This window comes from Hippichthys cyanospilos, chromosome 1 (assembly GCF_059441005.1).
Source record: "Hippichthys cyanospilos isolate Australia breed blue-spotted pipefish chromosome 1, RoL_Hcya_1.0, whole genome shotgun sequence".
In the NCBI taxonomy this organism is placed as follows: domain Eukaryota; kingdom Metazoa; phylum Chordata; class Actinopteri; order Syngnathiformes; family Syngnathidae; genus Hippichthys; species Hippichthys cyanospilos.
The window spans coordinates 4,315,568-4,333,228 of NC_142369.1; the positions used below are offsets into that span (position 1 = coordinate 4,315,568).

The 17,661-nt window shown below is 42.3% G+C and overlaps 4 protein-coding genes and 1 long non-coding RNA gene across 9 annotated transcripts in view; 2 read left to right on the forward strand and 3 right to left on the reverse strand.

The window, feature by feature from the left end:
• rbm4.3 (RNA binding motif protein 4.3) overlaps nt 1-11,112 on the forward strand; it is a 33,163-nt gene extending 22,051 nt beyond the window's left edge. Inside the window, exons 6-8 of the transcript XR_015865351.1 lie at nt 82-1,638; nt 10,744-10,950; nt 11,016-11,112. The gene's annotated coding sequence lies outside the window, so the exon portion shown is untranslated. The remainder of the gene's footprint in view (nt 1-81; nt 1,639-10,743; nt 10,951-11,015) is intronic.
• ugt5g1 (UDP glucuronosyltransferase 5 family, polypeptide G1) lies at nt 41-3,850 on the reverse strand. The gene is made up of 2 exons (XM_088412929.1): nt 2,752-3,850; nt 41-1,634 (listed from the first exon to the last, which is right to left on the reverse strand). Exon 2 carries the CDS (start codon nt 1,629-1,631, stop codon nt 54-56), a length of 1,578 nt encoding a protein of 525 aa, XP_088269055.1. The 5' UTR covers nt 1,632-1,634; nt 2,752-3,850; the 3' UTR covers nt 41-53.
• LOC148428681 (cornifelin homolog B-like) lies at nt 4,141-9,173 on the reverse strand. 2 transcript variants are annotated; one of them, XM_088413024.1, is made up of 4 exons: nt 9,111-9,173; nt 7,499-7,621; nt 6,219-6,373; nt 4,141-4,816 (listed from the first exon to the last, which is right to left on the reverse strand). In XM_088413024.1, the coding sequence occupies exons 2-4, from the start codon at nt 7,605-7,607 to the stop codon at nt 4,595-4,597; spliced, it is 486 nt and encodes a 161-aa protein (XP_088269150.1). In that variant the 5' UTR covers nt 7,608-7,621; nt 9,111-9,173; the 3' UTR covers nt 4,141-4,594. The 2 variants fall into 2 exon arrangements, with proteins under 2 accessions (XP_088269150.1, XP_088269157.1); XM_088413031.1 differs by lacking the exon at nt 4,141-4,816 and adding an exon at nt 5,016-6,005 and having other exon boundaries at nt 9,111-9,172.
• LOC148428682 (placenta-specific gene 8 protein-like) lies at nt 10,523-15,328 on the reverse strand. 3 transcript variants are annotated; one of them, XM_088412993.1, is made up of 4 exons: nt 15,039-15,328; nt 12,787-12,933; nt 12,561-12,715; nt 10,523-10,925 (listed from the first exon to the last, which is right to left on the reverse strand). In XM_088412993.1, exons 1-4 carry the CDS (start codon nt 15,040-15,042, stop codon nt 10,740-10,742), a joined length of 492 nt encoding a protein of 163 aa, XP_088269119.1. In that variant the 5' UTR covers nt 15,043-15,328; the 3' UTR covers nt 10,523-10,739. The 3 variants fall into 3 exon arrangements, with proteins under 3 accessions (XP_088269119.1, XP_088269137.1, XP_088269128.1); XM_088413011.1 differs by lacking the exon at nt 15,039-15,328 and adding an exon at nt 13,722-14,075; XM_088413002.1 differs by lacking the exon at nt 15,039-15,328 and adding an exon at nt 13,718-14,069 and having other exon boundaries at nt 10,528-10,925.
• LOC148428683 (uncharacterized) lies at nt 15,020-17,444 on the forward strand. 2 transcript variants are annotated; one of them, XR_015865358.1, is made up of 3 exons: nt 15,020-15,337; nt 15,656-15,823; nt 16,476-17,444. It is a non-coding gene; the product is annotated as an uncharacterized LOC148428683 (long non-coding RNA). The 2 variants fall into 2 exon arrangements; XR_015865357.1 differs by having other exon boundaries at nt 15,022-15,337; nt 15,531-15,823.
• Nucleotides 17,445-17,661: the final 217 nt, after the last annotated feature.

Sequence of the window (17,661 nt, forward strand, 5' to 3'; positions counted from 1 at the left end):
AAGCCCCTTGTTGAAACTACAAACTGAAGTTTGTCAGTCAGTCACAGAACGTTTCAATCCCGTTTTATTTTTCTCCCGAAGCTCCCGCAGCAGACGTTCTTGCAGAGGACTACGGAAGCCCACGCAAAGACTCCGATAACGGCCATGAAGAGAAGAACCACGTCCACGCAGAAGTAGGAGTACCAAGGGAGGGTGTACGCCACCGCACGCAGATGGGACGCCCCTTTGTTCCTGATGACGTACTCGATCCAAAAGATGGCCGTCTCCAGCGCTGGCGTCGGCCGATCGCGATGGAGACGGGAGAGTCCGCGCATGTTCTGGCGGTAGCTCGGAGTCTCCAGAACGTCTTTGAGAGCCTCCAGGAAGCCTTCCTCGGTGAGCGAGTGGGCCTCCAGCACCCGGGCTGCCCCGCGCACCTGGAGCCGCAGCAGGTTGTCAAACTGATCAAAGAGCAGCGGCAGACCCACGACGGGAACGCCGTGGTAGATGGCCTCGTACATGCCGTTGGTGCCCCCGTGAGCCACGAAGGCGCGGGTTTTGGGGTGTCCCAAGAGGTCGTTCTGAGGCAGCCAGTCCACCGCCAGGGTGTTGTTGCCCAGGGACGAAGGCTTCTCCCCCGCCGTCCTCCACACCACCTTCTGGGGGAGCCGAGCGAACGCGGCGGCGACGGCCTCCGCCACGTGGCGAGGAAGGGCCGACACCAGCGTTCCCAAAGACATCACCGCCAACCCGTGCTCCCCCGAGCTCTGCGCGAAGGCTTCCAGGTCGGGCGGCAAGGGCCGGGCCTTCTGGCACTGGAACCCCCCGACGTAGACCACGTTGGGCGCGGTGGGGCGAGGGAACTCAAAGACGAAATCCGACCTCACCAGCCAGATATCCGCCGCTCGCTCCAGGGTGAGCAAGTCCGTCCCGGGAGGGAAGTGGCGCCGGAACAGGTCGGCGTACGCCGGGTTGATGTAAAAGTGGAATTCCATCAGACTGTAAACGTAATGAAGGAAGTTCTTCAGCCTCGCCGGGAAATCCATCCGATCGCTCAGCTCGCTTCCCGACACGGGGACGTAGGAGAGCGGCGACGGGGCGGCGGCAAAGTGGCTCTCGCCGTTATTCACCCAGCGCACGTTGAAGACCGTGGGCAGCTTGAGGTAATTCCCCAGAATGACCCCCACGGGCAGACCCGGGTCCGTTAGCATCAGGTCGAAGCGGGCCTCTCGTAGCCGGGCCGCGAAAACCGGATCCTCGATCATGGCGGCGGCTGCCTCGGCGAGGGTTCGGTGACCTTTGGCCAGCATGTCGGTGATCAAGCGCTGCTGGTAGAAAGTCCTGAAGAAAGAGGCGGACCGGCGGACCTCCATGACGTCCGAGAGGACGCGGTTGTAATAGTCCTTTTTGGTGCCGTCCTCTAACATGGCGGCGGTGACGGAGGTGTAAAAGGAGGCGTTGGTGGGGATGTACCAGCTGTTGGGGGAGTGCAGCACCGTCAGTCGGTGGCCTCGCAAGTGCAGCTCCTTCAGGATCACCGCCATGTTGATCCAGTGGCTGCCGTCCACCGGGACCACCAGGATCTTGCTGCCGGCGCACGCGGCCGCCAGCATCGTCACTAAGCCCAACGCGGCGAGGAGCGCCGCCGTCATCGCCTGGGTAAGTCGTTAAAGGGACAGTGTGTAAGATTTTGCCCGGTTTTCATCCAAAAGGAAGAAATTGAATGATTTCCGTTTCAAAAACTTGCAAGTGAACGTGTTCTATGTTTGAAATTTAATCATTGGTCTAGTTATCATGAAATTATATTCTCCGGAGGCGGCCATGTTTGTTAGAGCGATGGACAATGGTAAACGCAGCACCAACGCTCTAAATCTTACACGTTGATCATTGGTGTCCAAACTATGGCCCGGGGGCCATTTGTGGCCCAACAGCCACATTTTTGGGGCCCACGATATATGATAACAATACATTAGGCCCGCGACGTTTAAAAAAAATTGTAAAAAAGGTTTGATGGTGGTCAGTGTTAACTCATTCAATCCCAAAGACATATTTTTACGTTTTTTTTATAATATATATATATATATATATATATATATATTTTTTTTTTTTTTTTTCTAAATTTGTCTTAATGGGTGTCTAAAAATGTCTGGTGCTGATCAATCAATTAATCAATGACTTCAATAATTGTTTTTTTTTTCCCTAAAGTAATCTATTACTTCTGTACTTTAACGCTCTCCGTGCCAAACAAATCACACCTTTTGTAGCTAAAGCTAGAGCTAGCTAGAGCTACAAAAGAGCAACACTACCGTCACACGCACACACACACACACACACACACACACACACACACACACATATATATATATATATATATATATATATATATATATATATATATATATATATATATATGGGTTGAACCATTCTGTTACAGGGAGGCTTGTTTTTTTCAGCAAAATGAAATGGAATAGCTCATTGAAAATGACTTTTTTATGAATTGACAGCATATTTTGCGGAAATATTAACGCGATCCACCAGTGATTTTGCAAGTATTTTTGCATGATTGTTTCTAGTAAAACATTTCAAATTGAACACAGCTCATTTTATGGTACCCTGACCTTGTTTACGAAGCGGAATTTCTTGGGAAGGTTGAAAATCATTGACCACAGGGTGTCTTGAAGCCCCTCCCCCTTTATTTGTTAGACTTAGGGATTCAAATGAATAAAAGAAGCCACAAAGTAACAAATGGACAAAACGCAAAATTTCGCTCACCTCAGCGGTTTGAAAATCGGCAAAAGTGTCTCCCGTCTCCGTGATTCACTCGAACGCCAAACGCAGCAGCTGCCGGGTCGGGTCGGAGTACAATGTTCATCGCGGTCATGTGACACGTCACGGGCGAAAAAGTCGATTCTGAAGCACCGGCCGAAATGCAAATCGTGACATTTTCCGCATCGTTTGTCGTGGCAAAAACTTTGAAAATAAGAACGGCAAATTGAAAAGGGCATTGAAAAGCATGAAATTAGATTTCAATTGAACTTAAAGGCTTACAATGTTTTTTTTGTTTGTTTTTTTTCAATATGATAACTTTTTTTTAGAAGTGTTGTTTCAATTGCTCTTAATTTGAAAAGTAAAATGAAGTGTTCCTGTCATGTCATTAAAGAATTTAGATAAATACTTAAAAGGCATACAAAGTTTTTGTAAAGGAGACACAAATTGTTGCTTCATGTTCCAGTTAATTTGCTCTTAATTTGAAAAAAAAAACCATACTTTTACAGTTAGATTAAAATTAAAGGCTTCATTTTTGTAAATGACTCACTATAACACACTTTAGCAGTGTTGATTCATGTTTCGTTTAATTTGTTCTTAGTTTGAAAAGTAAAATGTGTTCCTGTCTTGGCTTTAAAATGAAATACTAAATTAGATTACAGAAAATTAAATTAAACTTCAAATAATGGCATACACACCTTTACATGTTCCAATAAATCTGTTTTGTTTTACTTAATTTGAAAAATGTACTGTTCCTATCTTTGCATTGAAATGCATTCAATGTGAATAAATTAATTCAAACTTCAAATAAATACATATAAAAAGAACACATTTCAGACCTCTACATGTTCCAGTTAATTTGATTTCAATTTGCAAAGTAAAATGTCTTGTTCCTGCCTTGGCTGTATAAAGTGTTACATTAGGTTAAATTAAAGTAAATAAAACTTCAAATAAAGGCATACAACGTTTTTGCAACTATGACACATTTAGGAACAGGCCTCTATACTTGTTCCAATTAATTTGCTCTTAATTTGAAAATAAGCATGTACAATGTTGCTATCATGATTTTTTCAATTGTACTACTAAAACAATTTAGTAGCATTGCTTCATGTTCCAATTAATTTGCCTTTAATTTGAAAAGTAAACTGTTGTATGCCGTTCCTGTGTAAGGCATTGAAAGACATTAAATCAAATTAAAATTAAAAGCTTCAACATTTTTGCAAAAAAAAAAATAACACAATTTAGCAGTGTTGCTTCATGTTCCATTTAATTTGCCCTTAATTTGAAAAGTAAAATGTTTTGTTCCTGTGTAAGGCATTGAAAGACATTAAATCAAATTAAAATTAAATGCTTCAACATTTTTGCAAAAAAAAAAATCATCACACAATTTAGCAGTTTTGCTTCATGTTCCATTTAATTTGCTCTTAATTTGAAAAGTAAAAGTTTTGTTCCTGCCTTGGCTTTAAAAGGCATTCAATGGGATTACATTTTTTAAAACTTCAACATACAACGATTTTGCAAATATGACACTTTTTAGTAACAGGCCTCTACATGTTCCATTTGATTTGCTCTCAACTTGAAAATAAGTACGCACTGTTCCTGTCACAGCATTAAAAACATGTAAGATGTGCAGATAAATGCAGAAACCTCGTTGAAATCTCACATTTCCCCAGTAATGCCTTCATGTATGCCCAGGGCTCAACGACTAGGATTAATACATGATCTTTTGCTCTTACTTAATATTTTACAAGTTGAATTAAGATGTTGACTTGATAAATTGGGTTTCTGGAAAATTCCATGCCGCTTTTGAGACATGAATCAGACCAGGAGTAAAAGGCCAAGGCCACTCTTAGCATAGGGAAAATAACTGGATGTCCCCAAAAAACCCAAATAAAGGAAGGGCAATAATAATAAAAACATGTATTCGCACCTTGTCAAGGTCCATTTGGAAGCCCAACTCGGCCCAGCAAGACTTCCTTCCGCCGATTGTCCCGCACTTCATGATCGCGCCGCGTTCGATTCTCAGCGGCGTTTTTACGACGCAGCCGTTTCGCGGGCGTTTCGCACGACGCTGACGGAAAACACGCGAGAAACGTTTGGAAAGTTCCAAGGAAAAGACTTCAATTCAAATGCTATACTGCAGAATAAGTCCATAGGAAATTTTTAAGGTATATTTAACTTGATTAGCCATTTTCAAAATTCAGGTTTTTGTCCATGATTAAATCTTTCTCTACCAGCCCAGTAAAAATGAGTCTTTGATGCTTTTAGCATTCGGTGGTGGTGAAAGAGTTTATTTGATAACCTCATTGTTTTTCAGCTACAATTAATGGGGTGATCTCCACAAAATTATTCTGAATAATTAGTCTTTTTTAACAAGACATAATAGTCAGATTGACGCAAACATTGTGTTGATTCTTTTTTCCATTCACAGTCGGGTTATTTTTGATCCAACTGTTTTTTAATTTTTTTTTATTAGTATTAGATAAATTAAGACTAATCTTTAACTAAGTTTACCATGCCAATATTCTAGTCAATTTGATCACATTTTCAGGGTTGTTTACACAAAACAACCACCTTTAAATAAAAGGGTCATTAAGGACAGGACAACTTCTTTTTTGTTATTTTTTTTTTATATAAAACAACCCATAATGTACAAACTGATCCCTTTTTGAATCATTAGTGAGTTCTTGTTGACCTAGTGACCAAAACTAGCTGTTACTCAATGCCAAAACTGATTGATCAAATAAGATTATTAACTCTTTCTCTGCCATTGATGGCCATATAAGTCATAAATGAATTTGAGCACCTTTTTTCTTTTTAAATTTTAAGCAAAAATAACAAGCAAAACAAGCACATTTAGGTATGCACACATATATATATATATATATATATATATATATATATATATTTTTTTTTTTTTTTCTATTGACTGCATATATTTTGTTCATCAAGGTGACCCAGTTGAGGCGTCCATCTTTCCTACGTGCGCGCTGACGAATGTCCTAAAGTGTAATCAGCTGCTTGGTGACATTCCAAGAGCGGGGGAACATCAGATATGGCCGACAAGACGGGACGCAAAGTCCCGCAATGTGCGCTCGCGCCGCGGGCCGTGACGCGAGGCACGCAACGCGGGACGTTTTTCATGGCGCCATGTTGACAAAAGTGATGGGATTCTTGCGGGCTTGGATCTCGCGGGATATCTGGCACCAGGTGCACGGCCCGCAGCAGCATGCGTAGATGCAGTCGTGGCAAACGGTGCCCTGAATATATTAAAAATATATATATATATATATATATATATATATATATATATATATATATATATATATATATATTCATAATTCTTTAAAACGTCATTACAGGTTACAGCTTAGTCTAAAACGAAAAGAAAAGAAAATTGCCCCCCCCCCCCCCCCCCCACACACACACACACACACACACACACACACACACACACACCTCCATGGGTATACCTGTATGCCGTAGCGCTGGCGTACGGATACCCTGAGGGCGGTGGTCATGGGCGGGATGATCCCAAAGGCGTCCAGCAAGGGCAGGCAAAGGCACTCGCCGGCGTCATGTGACGTTTTACACGTGAAGCACGGAAGGCACCAGAAGGCGAAACAACCTGGAAACAAGAAACGTTAGCGAAAATTCACCAAATTCTCAAAATTTGTGTATAGGGCCAATGCTTCATTTTGAGGTCAAATTCTGCTACTTTCTATATTTCTATGAATAACACGCACCAACACTTGTAAATGAGATATTTTTGGGTGTTTGTGTTTCGCATTTCCCACACTGTAAGCGGTCAATGAACGCCTCGCCAGTGTAACGTTGAACGCGCTCCAAGCAGTTGTTTTTCCTTTTCCTCGCGACACAGCACGAGTTCATTTGACCATAAATACCCGAAGTTGCGCAGCAAACGTGTTCCAGCAAGTTTATGACCGTTCGTAAATGCCAAAAGACGGCAATTAATTAACGAGTCAAATGGAATACCTTTCCGTGTTCTCTAACCGGAGCACTCTTAATTGAATCAGCTGGAAACATCGTGATTTTTTAATGATCCTCTCCATTTTCGTAATATTCTTGAGTATGAACAAGGATGGACTCGGACGTCGGTTCAGCCTGCTTGTTTCTTTTATTGAAAATAGTGCTGCAACAACCTCAGCTAACACGGTTAGCTGAAACATGCACTTGCTGCTAACAGCTAGCTGACGTTCCCCCGTTACGGTAATTATTATAAGTAAGAATAGGGCCGGGCAGCTGCTCCATATAGGCTGGCAAAAGCTATCAGATGACTTTTGGAAGAAACATAAATGTCTTGGTTGCGGTTACTACTGATCTCTTGGAAAAAAAAAATATTATTTTTTTTTTAGCTAGCCATCTATTGAAAATGCAGTGCAAATGTGTTTTATTTTCTTCTGTGTTCATAATTCTTCTTTACCCGAGCAAAAAACATACGTTTTTATTTTCATCCTAGCACCTGATTACCCGATATAATTTTAAGCAGCATATCGGACTACCAAGGTGTTTTTTTTTTTTTCTCTTATCAAGAGAAAATATTTTTCTCTTATCGCGCCGCTAGTTAAGTGCACACGTCACGACGGGAATTTATCATGTAGAGCATCAAGGGCATCCCAAGCGACCGTGGCTTAACCCTCCCCGTAACGCCTCATCGCCAATACGAAGCATTTTCCACACGGCGAATCGCGTCTAGCCATCGCGCCGGAATCGTTAGAGAAAGCTGGCCCACATTGCGGCAGGTCTTCGAAGCAATCGCAGATGTCCGAGCTCCACTGGTTGTTCAGGCTGGTCATGGTGGTCATGGTGAAGGCCTTGGGTTGGTTTGCCTGCAGAGACATAGCTGCGGCGTACTCTGTGGGAGGGAAAAATGGCGGGAATAGCTGAAACAAATTTGCAAAACTTGCTTTTGTTTCTTTTCGTGCTAATTTTGGCTCAGTCGGTAGAGCCGGTTGTCCAGTTTTGCAATCTTGACATTTGTTTTGCACCTGCTGTTTTGTTTTTGCCGGTCACAGGGGCACCGCTAGATTTTTTTTCTGTGGGGTGGCCAGGGTGTAATTAAAATAATGTTGTTTAATTATAGAAAACTAACATTTAACCAGTTTTTTTTGTCCAATCCTTTGAATTTTACATCAAAAAATTGAAAGAAGAAACTAGGGAGCTGAAATTTCATCCAGTTAGTGATCACATTTCAACGTTCAACATGGCACGACTAACTCGGTTATCACACAAGCATGAGTAGCCATCCCCTTGCTCAAATACTGTGAGAAGGATGTGGAAGAATATGACCCCAAAACCTTGAAAATAGACACTAGGGAGCTGAAATATTACCCAGATGGTGACAACATTTCAAGTTCAACATGGTATGATTTATCACAGTAGCAGGAGTTTCCAATCCCCTGGCTAAAAATTCTGCCAGAAAGATGTGGAAGAATTTGACCCAAAATTGTCAACACACACAGAAAGAGCTGAAATTTCACCCAGATGGTGACAACATTTCAAGTTCAACATGGTTTGATTTAGCACACTAGCAGGAGTTTGCCATCCCCTGGCTAAAAATACTGCAAGAATGATGTGGAAGAATTTGACCCAAAATTGTCAACACACACAGAAAGAGCTGAAATTTCACCCAGATGGTGACAACATTTCAAAGTTCAACATGGCACGACCACTTAGTTATCACACTAGCATGAATGTGCCACCCCCTGGCTCAAATACTGCAAGAAGGATGTGGAAGAATTTGACCCAAAACTGGTCAAAATAGATACTATGGAGCTGAAATTTCACCCAGATGGTGACATGTCAAACTTCAAGATGACACGACCACTTAGTTATCACACTAGAATGAGTGTAATAAATGCCGCCAGAATGATGTGGAAGAATTTGACCCAAAATGGCTTAAGACACGACGGAGCTGAAATTTCACCCAAATGGTGACAACATTACAAAGTTCACCATGGCACGACCACTTAGTTATCACACGCCATCCGCTTGCTCAAATACTCCGAGAAAGAGGTGGAAGAATTTGAAACAAAAATGTTCAAAATAGATAGTAGGGAGCTTAAAATTACACAAAAATTATGAAAATACTGCAATAGGGTTAACCCTAACATCTAGCTCCGCCCCTGCCTTGAACCACAATCCTACCGCTCTGTAGCTCCGCCCCTGCGTAACCTCAACATGCATAGCTTGTGAATAAAATCATCCAATTTTAAAATGACAAATTCATAGAATGAATTTGATTTATTTCTTATATAAGAAAATTTCATTCAAGTCTGCACGACTCCAAAGCATCCGACACATGACGTGAATATGCAAAAGATATGCAAAAGACGACAACTTACTCGAGCGGAAGCGGATGGGAATGCGGTCGGGAGAGAGAGAGTGACTGATGCCGACCTCCGGACGCTTGCGATTTTATAGACGCTCCGACTGGTCGGGCCGGTCCAATAGCGTGCCACAACAAAATTTGACAGCGTGGAGCAGACTGATTCTCCCGATTAGATGGCGGTGATGCGAAACGTATTGAAAAGTGTCAAAAGGATGTTCGGTGCTTGCGTCACTGTTTTTACAAGAGGATTTTAGTTCAAGGTCGGATAAGGTTTGTGCTGACTTGAGCAATTAAAAAATTTCACTTTTTTAAGTACTAAGTCAGTGGTTCTCTAATGGGGGTACGATTACCCCTGAGGGGTACTTGAAGGAACTCCAAGGGGTTCTTGGGATTTTTGCTTATTTCATCTCTAAGATGGTTTTTTTTTTACCGTTTTAAGAGGCCAGACATTCAATCCCAGGTACTTATTTGTATGTTCAAGTGTTAAAACGTGTCTAAAATTGGCTGTTCCCAAAAGAGTTAATCGAATTAAAACCAAATTTGAACCTTTGAACTGCTAAAACTCGCCAAATAAATAGAGACTATAGCAAATCGTTGTTTTTTTTGTATCAAAAGTGTTAGTGGTATCGGTACTTGGTATCAGTGATGGTGGCAACTCAAAAATTCGGGACTTCTTTTTGTAAAGTCAAGTTTTTCTTTTATGTATTTCTTTGTTGTATCGGTAGGAAAAAAAAGTGTTTGCTAAGATCCCTACATTCATCCGAACAGGCCTAAATTTCACCGTGATTATTTGGTGCTGCAATTATACTTATTGAGCAGTGCTTTATTGTTAACTCTAATTGAGGGTCGATTTTAAGTGGATTTTGGCACCCTCTAGCGTCCACACACAGCCCTCATCTCCCGTCATGGGCGGTGGGGGGCATCACTGTATGGAGGACCGAAAGTGCCGAAATTTAATTTTAAAAAATGCACCAATCGATAAACAAGAATTGTTATTGATTAATTAAAGGTGCCGTTAACTAAATAAATGTTTAATTAAATGTGTAATTTATTTAATTATTCATTGAATAACTGACATTAATTAAGTAAACGTTTTATTCAATAAACATGTATTTCATTAATGACCTTTTTTATTAATCAATTCGGCATTTATTTAATTCATGACACTTTTAATTATTGAATGAATTCAATAATAAATACCTTTCTTTAATGAAATTAAACATTTCTTTAATCAGTGACACTTTTGATTCATTTAGTTGATTTGTCAACCTCTCTCGTCAAAGCTTGATCGTCGAAAGCAAACACCTGATTGGTTCCCCCGCCAATACAGAGCAGTGTAACCAATCAGGTGTTTTTACCCGCCCATCAAACTTTGGCGAGCGATTTAAGTCATTCATTAAAAGTGTCATTAATTGAATAAATGCTTCATTCATGAATCGAAAGTGGTTTTCATTCATTTAAACTGTCACTGATTAAATAAATAAATGTTTCATTCATAAATCAAACATTTAATTAATTATTGAAACATTTATTGAATTAATGGTTTTTAAATCAATGAATGAGCCATTTGGTTGATTAATCAACGACACTTTTATTTGATGATTGAATGGTACATTTATTGATTGAATTTTGGCCGTTGGCTTCAGACCAGGTGCGCCCCCTGCAGGGCAGTTGATGCTGCGTATTTGCGCGAGGACGAGGAGAAGGAGGAGGAGGAGGAGGAGGAGGAGGCGTGAGCCGCAGCTCTTCTTTTCAGCTCCCTGGAGATCTGGAGCCAAGATAGCGGGTAGCAGCAACAACCGTACAGGCAGTCGCCCCACACGCTCCCCTGCAAGACAGCGCCCCCACCAAAGGTCAGCGCTTACATCATCCGTTCCACGCCGGATATGTGACGATCGTTCATCGTTTCTCCACGCAGAGAAGCGGAGCTCAGCGATGCAAAGGAGACGGATGCTTCAACTGGATGCTTCTTTTTGCAAAGCCCCTCCAAGTAAAGAGAATAGACTTTACCCCCCCCCCCCCCCCCCCCCCCCCCCCCCCAGTCACTGCAGTGAGTATAAATGAGATCATTATCTCAACATAACAAAACAAAAATGGTGGACTGGAGTTTGACACCTATGATCGAGAGTAAGGGTGTCAAACTTATTTTTTTGTAGCAACAGCTTCTCTTATTTGGCCGACATGATGAGAAAAGCAAGTAAATACAAAATGTTCTCATCATATTGTTACTGAACAATACAGTAAGAAAACTAACAAAATATAAAGCAAATTCTCAATGGTTTTTCAAAGGTCATGTGAATTTATATGATTTGCTTTCAACGGCTTCATAAAACTACATAGTGGGCGGGATTTGGCCCCCGGCCTTGAGGTTGACACGTGTAGTTCTGAAATCCCAAGTAAATGATAAATAAGAGTTTGTTGTTTTTTTTCTGTAGCATAACAATACCAAAAAATATTGCAATTTCTCAACTTTATTCTTTATTATACACGGCACGGTAAAATGTTACCACTGAGTTTTTCAAGGGTCATGGAAATCTGCAGGCTGTACTTTCACGGGCTACTTAAAATGATATGGCGGGCCGGATATGACCCCCGGACCGTGAATTTGACACCTGTGGTCTAACGGAATGAGAAACTGTCACAGGTGCTTCATGAAGCTTCATTTTTTCATCACAAGCTTTATACATGTCACAGCATATTCTGAATCGGAAAAAAAAATATATAAGTGCCTCAAAGTGCCTGAAAAAAATTCAAACTAGAACCATTTTTGAGCAACTTAACTGTTTGATGAATGGAACAGTATGTCAATGTCTTGAATATTTTAACCTCAAAAATATTGTGCAGATTTTTTTTCAAAATCATTAATTAAGGTGATTTCGAAAAAAAACATGTTGACAGCAATTTAAAAGGTTTCTAAGACTTCGACAATGAGAGCGCCACAGCACCCTCTAGCGCCGTGTGATTACACTACACGGCGCCAAAGCAAAGCGCCTCATTTTGAGGACCGAACGAGATGAAGCTTGTTATGAAGACATTGTTCAATCTTCGCTTTGAGATGCATGCTTTGTGCACTGGAAAAACATTCGAAAAAGAAATGTGAGTCCTGCCAACGTAAGCCCACTCCGCCTCCGGAGGAGCCAACATTACCAACCGCCTCCTTCTTGGGTGGCCGCGTGCCAATTCCACGGTGGATCCGCCCCCACCTGGATCTTTCGCTTTGCAACACAATCCCAATTCCAAAGAAGTTGATTTGCAAATGTTCCTCAACCCAGAGTCCAATGAATAGTCAAGATATTCACCGTCTACTGTTGTCACCATCTGAAATTTCAGCTCCCTTGTGTCTTCTCTCAATTCTTTCCCTTTAATGCGAAACGTCTTTGACGTAAAGATCAAAGGATTGAACCAAATACTGCCCGAGGGTTAAGATTTCGCCTACAGGAAGTCAGTCTCCACTGGGCAGTACCTGTATGCCGTATCGTTCCCTGACAGAGGCCCTGACTGCCAGGGAGGCCGGCGGCACGCAGCCCAGACAGTCCAGCAGCGGCAGAAGGGGACACACGCCCGCCTTCCTCGCCACCTTACAGGTGAACACCGGGAGGCAGCAAAGAGCGAGGCAACCTGTACAAACACAGCCGCTGTGGTCGCGATGACCTGTGATGTCATCAAAATGCCCCTCCCCTGACACTTACAGTCTCCCGCATCTTGATAGCAAGCACACAAACCCGTGCTCCATTGCTCCGCCTCCTGGGCGTGCCTTCTTTGCGGCTGGGCCACGATCACACGATGAAGCATCTCAAAGGATCGGATCTTGTTGAAGTAACGTGTGAATGCCGAACCTTAAAGAAAAAAAACAACGTTCTTTTCATAAAATGCCGCATCGGGGTTTCATGCTTCGATTCGATTCATTGTGCTTCCCCTGGCGGTGTACCTGCTTTGGCCATCGTGGGGCAGTATAAGAGTTATGCAAATACCAACAAAGATGACTTTCAAGACCGCTGTAAGTGATCACTGATTTATATATGATCGGACTAGCTGTGCCGCTTATGCGCTGACTGGAGAATAAGCGAAGTCTCCGGCGGCCATCTTACGTAGCCGCATGGTAAGCCTGTGCTGTCTCACAAACCTTCCCTCATGTATCCGCCCCCATCTTTACGTGTCTCACTCACAACTATACTGCTGGAAACAAGTGTCTATGTGGCATGCGTGAGGTTTTTTTCCCGGGCTTATACTATGTCCCTCATTGGGGACATGGCCCGAGTCTTGCATTTTTTTCCTCTTATCCCACGTGCTTTTCTCATTTGAGATTCAGGGAGCTTCTTTGCAAGGACTTTACCATTCTGGTGAAGTGAATTTTTTTTTCATAGACGCTACCCCATTTTTGTGTTGAGATTTTTATAAAAAGTTTGACTTGAAGTACTGTTGAAATTGGTGCATTGTCTCTTGATGACATAACTATTGTCTTTACTCATTAACATCCTCCATACGCATCCTGACTGTGACCGGATCCGACCACGCAATTTTTTTGTCAGTCTTTAGCTCGGGAGTTTTTAATAAGTCATCTTTTTGCTAAAGTCAAAGCAAGTGAGCGGATGTTTAATGGGGAAAAAGAAAACAACGTACCTGCCTTGAAAATCCTCCGTCTTGTCTTCCTTTTGAGTTCTTCAAGTCTTTGCGCTTAGCTCTTTTTAGCGCAGTGTTTTGGTGTCAACAAACAGGACACGGCTTTGGCATAAACAGCTAGCAAGTTCCCGTGTGACTTTGCTGACCCAAACCATTCATCGCTAGTTTCTCGTTGTCAGCTTGTGCAATCTCCAAGCGTGCAAATGTTCAACTAAATCGTTAGCACCTTCGGATGTCACCTTTGCTCACATGGGATGCGGGATGGAACATTGGCCAACGGACGGCGCCATCTCAACTAGGACTTTTTGACCTTTGTGACCTTTCAAGCATTTTGTTCTGCAACCTGCCATTAATGGGCAAAGCATATCTACAAGTAAAAACGACACTTCTTTACAATTCTTTACAATTATCGTTGCATTTTTCTAAGGTTTGTTCCTGCGCAACATTGAATGTGTTGAGCAAAATTGGTATATTTCATTTCATGAAAGTGGATGAGTGCGGATGGTTTGACAAATAATGAGTCATGATTTTGTTTGACGTTGAACGTAAAAATCAAATGTTCTGAAAGGCAGATTCTTGAAGTTACAGGTTATTTGTAAACTTCTTCTTCAGAGATACTTCACTTATTTAGTCATTTTCGGCAGTAAAAAGCTAATATTTTGTCTCTAATAATTTGTCTTTTTTCCTTTTTTTTTCTTTTGGCTTGAGTGTCTTTCTTTCTTTTTTTGCTTGAGTATCTTTCTTTCTTCCGTCGTTCCTTTCTTTCTAATTAATCAATCAATTGTTTCTATTCTTTTCAATGTACTCTTTATGTATTATTCATTTTATTCCTGGTTCATATTATTAATATACACCAATTGGAATAGTCCTCCTAATGTTGTACAATAACAAATACATTATATTATCAATAAAGAAATCAATTCTGCCTGATTTTGAAATGTCCAAATGCATTTGAACTTATCTCGAAGAGGTCAAATGAGTATCAGAAAGTACAAGAGGGAAAGGAGACAGACGTACTTTGTGGGCTCATGTGAAGCCCAGATATGTACGGTAATTAAAACGTCCAATCTAAAATAGAGAAGCGCTGCTACGCCATACTACTGCATTCAAACCAGTCCACTTCAAGCACAATGCGGAACTTTCAGGAAAGTCACATAACAGGCATCCGAATTTCCCCCTAAACACTGAGTTGCCCCCCACGTAGCTCCGCCCCTGCTCCCTGCCAGAATCCATCTCATGAATTATGGATAGCCATTACCAAGGCGTGGCGCTCATTGGCTGAGGCTGAGTCACGTTCGGCGGCTGTGACGTGCGCACTTACGCATCAGCCCCTCCAGTTAAAGTTTGGAGAATGACGACAGGCATCGGCTGCGGTGTGCTTCGCATCGGTTGCCGGATGACGCGTGCGGTCCTTGGACTTGGGGGGGCATAGAGAAAACGGCAGCAAAAAAAAAAAAAAAAAAACACTGCAGAGAGGCGAGAGAGAGAGAAAGAGAGAGAGCGCGCGCGCGCGAGAGAGAGAGGGGGCTCCAGTAAACAACAACAACAACAACACGGTTGCGTGAGGCTGGATTCTTTTTCGCCGTTTCGTCGCTGCGACCTGAGCTAAGCAGAATTCAGGTAAAAATTCGCCACCGAATGTCTTTGTGCACGTCCAATTGCGCTGGAGGGGATTTATTGGACTCGTGCTTTGCGAGTAATGTCGAACAGGTGCTTTCAGTTTGATAAACAGAGGTTCATAACCTAGCGGTTTTCAATGGTTGAATATTACTTGCTACATTTATTTAAACGTGTTTTTTCCCCCAATTCGCAGCTCAAAATTGTCTTTGTTGAAGCGTGAGAGCCGTTCCGGAAGTGAAGCGCAGCAAGCTGCAAAGCTCGTCTTCTTTGGCTGTGGGGACATCTAGCGATTGAGTTTGGCATTGCAACTCCTTGCAGAAATGTACGGCGCGTCTGGCGTCCCCGAGCTCATTCCGCCCGCGGGACCGCCAATGCAACCCGGACCGGAGGACCAGCACGGGCCAGGTGGCGGGCCCAATGGTCCTAACCCCCAAAGGCTCGGCCAGAGGGCCCCGAAACTGGGACAGATTGGTCGTTCCAAGAAAGGTGAGACTCGAAAAGAATGAATGAATGAGTTGCAATTTGTGGATTGCAAACGGCCACGTAAGAGAGCTGAGTGCTCACACAATACAGGAAATGCCATAGACGAGCTAACAAGTGCCTGCCATACCGTACCATACCAATTTATTTTTATATCACTTTTAAAAGATGAACACAAATTGACACCAAAGTGTCACTCTTTAATCGATTGAACATAAGTGGAGGCGCAACACATCTAGACAGACACATCTTCTATTAGCCACTGAAAAAAAAAGACTAATAGTCCTGCATATAAAGGAATAGATTTTATTGATAGATATTGTTGGTCCGAGTTGACCTGTCAATCTTATGACATCCCATATTATTTATCGGAGTTCGTTTTTGGCTTATCATCATTACCTGAGCACCCATGATGTCATTTTTAGGCAAAAGCCAGTGGAAATGTTTAATTTTCAATTTTAGGTCTCTAAACAGTTAATTAAATGCAAATTAACCATAGAAGATTTTTTTTAAATCGATCGTATTCGACTAATCGTATAATTGCTCCCCTGTGTGTTTTTAATGTTTAATATCATGGATTTGACACTTCTGCCTTACATTCGTAAGAATCCGGTATTGAATCCTGACCCTTTCCCGCCTTTTTTAAAACTTATTTTAGTGGATTTGGACGACGAAGTGTTGGACGACATCATGAACAACAACGGCCAGTGTTCCGTGTCCCTCCCCATGTCCTGAAGCGAGACTCCTCCTTCCCAATGTCTCCGTCTGGGCCTGCGCTCGCATCCAAGCGATGGCGCCACGCGGCCAGCAGAGGGCGGTGCCGCTGCCGCTGCCGCCCCCTCATTGTAAAATACAAGCTTGATTTCAACTCCTTTCAGACCTCGGATGGGAGGGGCCGAGCCGGTGAGCAAAGTGGTGGTGACTTCTCTCCACCCCAGATTGAAGCCCCGCCCCTTTTTCATGTGCCGGCTTTCCTCCATACTGCTGATTTGGTAGTGCGTATACTGTATAATCCAATGGATGAGCGCTCGTTATTTATGACAGAAAAAAGTCAACGTTTTCTTGTCGTTTGTAAAATGTGAAGATTATGTGCTTGGAAAAAAAATCATTTCTGAAGTTGTTTATTTGCACTTTGTGGGGATGCCCGTCACGCGTGCGCTTTTTGCATGGTGTGTGTGAGAGCATCTCCCGGGAATTTTTCAAGGGCTACGTGGCTGGTATTTTGGACACGTCACCGCTGTTGCCTGCATGCTGAAAGGGGGGGGGGGGGTGAACCCGTACAGTGGTCAATGTCTTTACCCCGTCGCCATTTTCTCATGTATAAGTTCCAATGAGCAGGTGGAAACTAGCTTGTGATTTGCTGAGACAATCGCGCACTTGACAACAAGCACCAACTCGTTTTATTAGGATTAGTCTTGTAATTGTCCTGAGATGCTCATGCTGGTATAATGTGACTGTATTTTTTTTTTTTCATTTTAATAAATTTATTGGGGGGGCGGGGTTGCAACACTTGTATTTTCTTTAAAAAAAAATCTATATTTTTATTTGATGTGTTCTGCTGTTTGCATGAAAGTGGTCAAATTTTCAAACGTGCATCCAGGGAAATAAACATGTTTGTTGAGGATGATGTGCGAGCAGTTTTTCTTTTTTAACCCATTCAAACCCAACGACACATTTTTACGTTTTTTTTTCTTTAAATAATTGGCGAAATATGGGCCCAAAAATGGCTGATACCTAATGCACTAAGTGAGGGATTACTTTAGGTAATTAAGTAACTAAAGTAATCAACATAAACGACTAAAAAAATAGATGGAAAATTAGCGCACAGCTAATATGACTTGTAC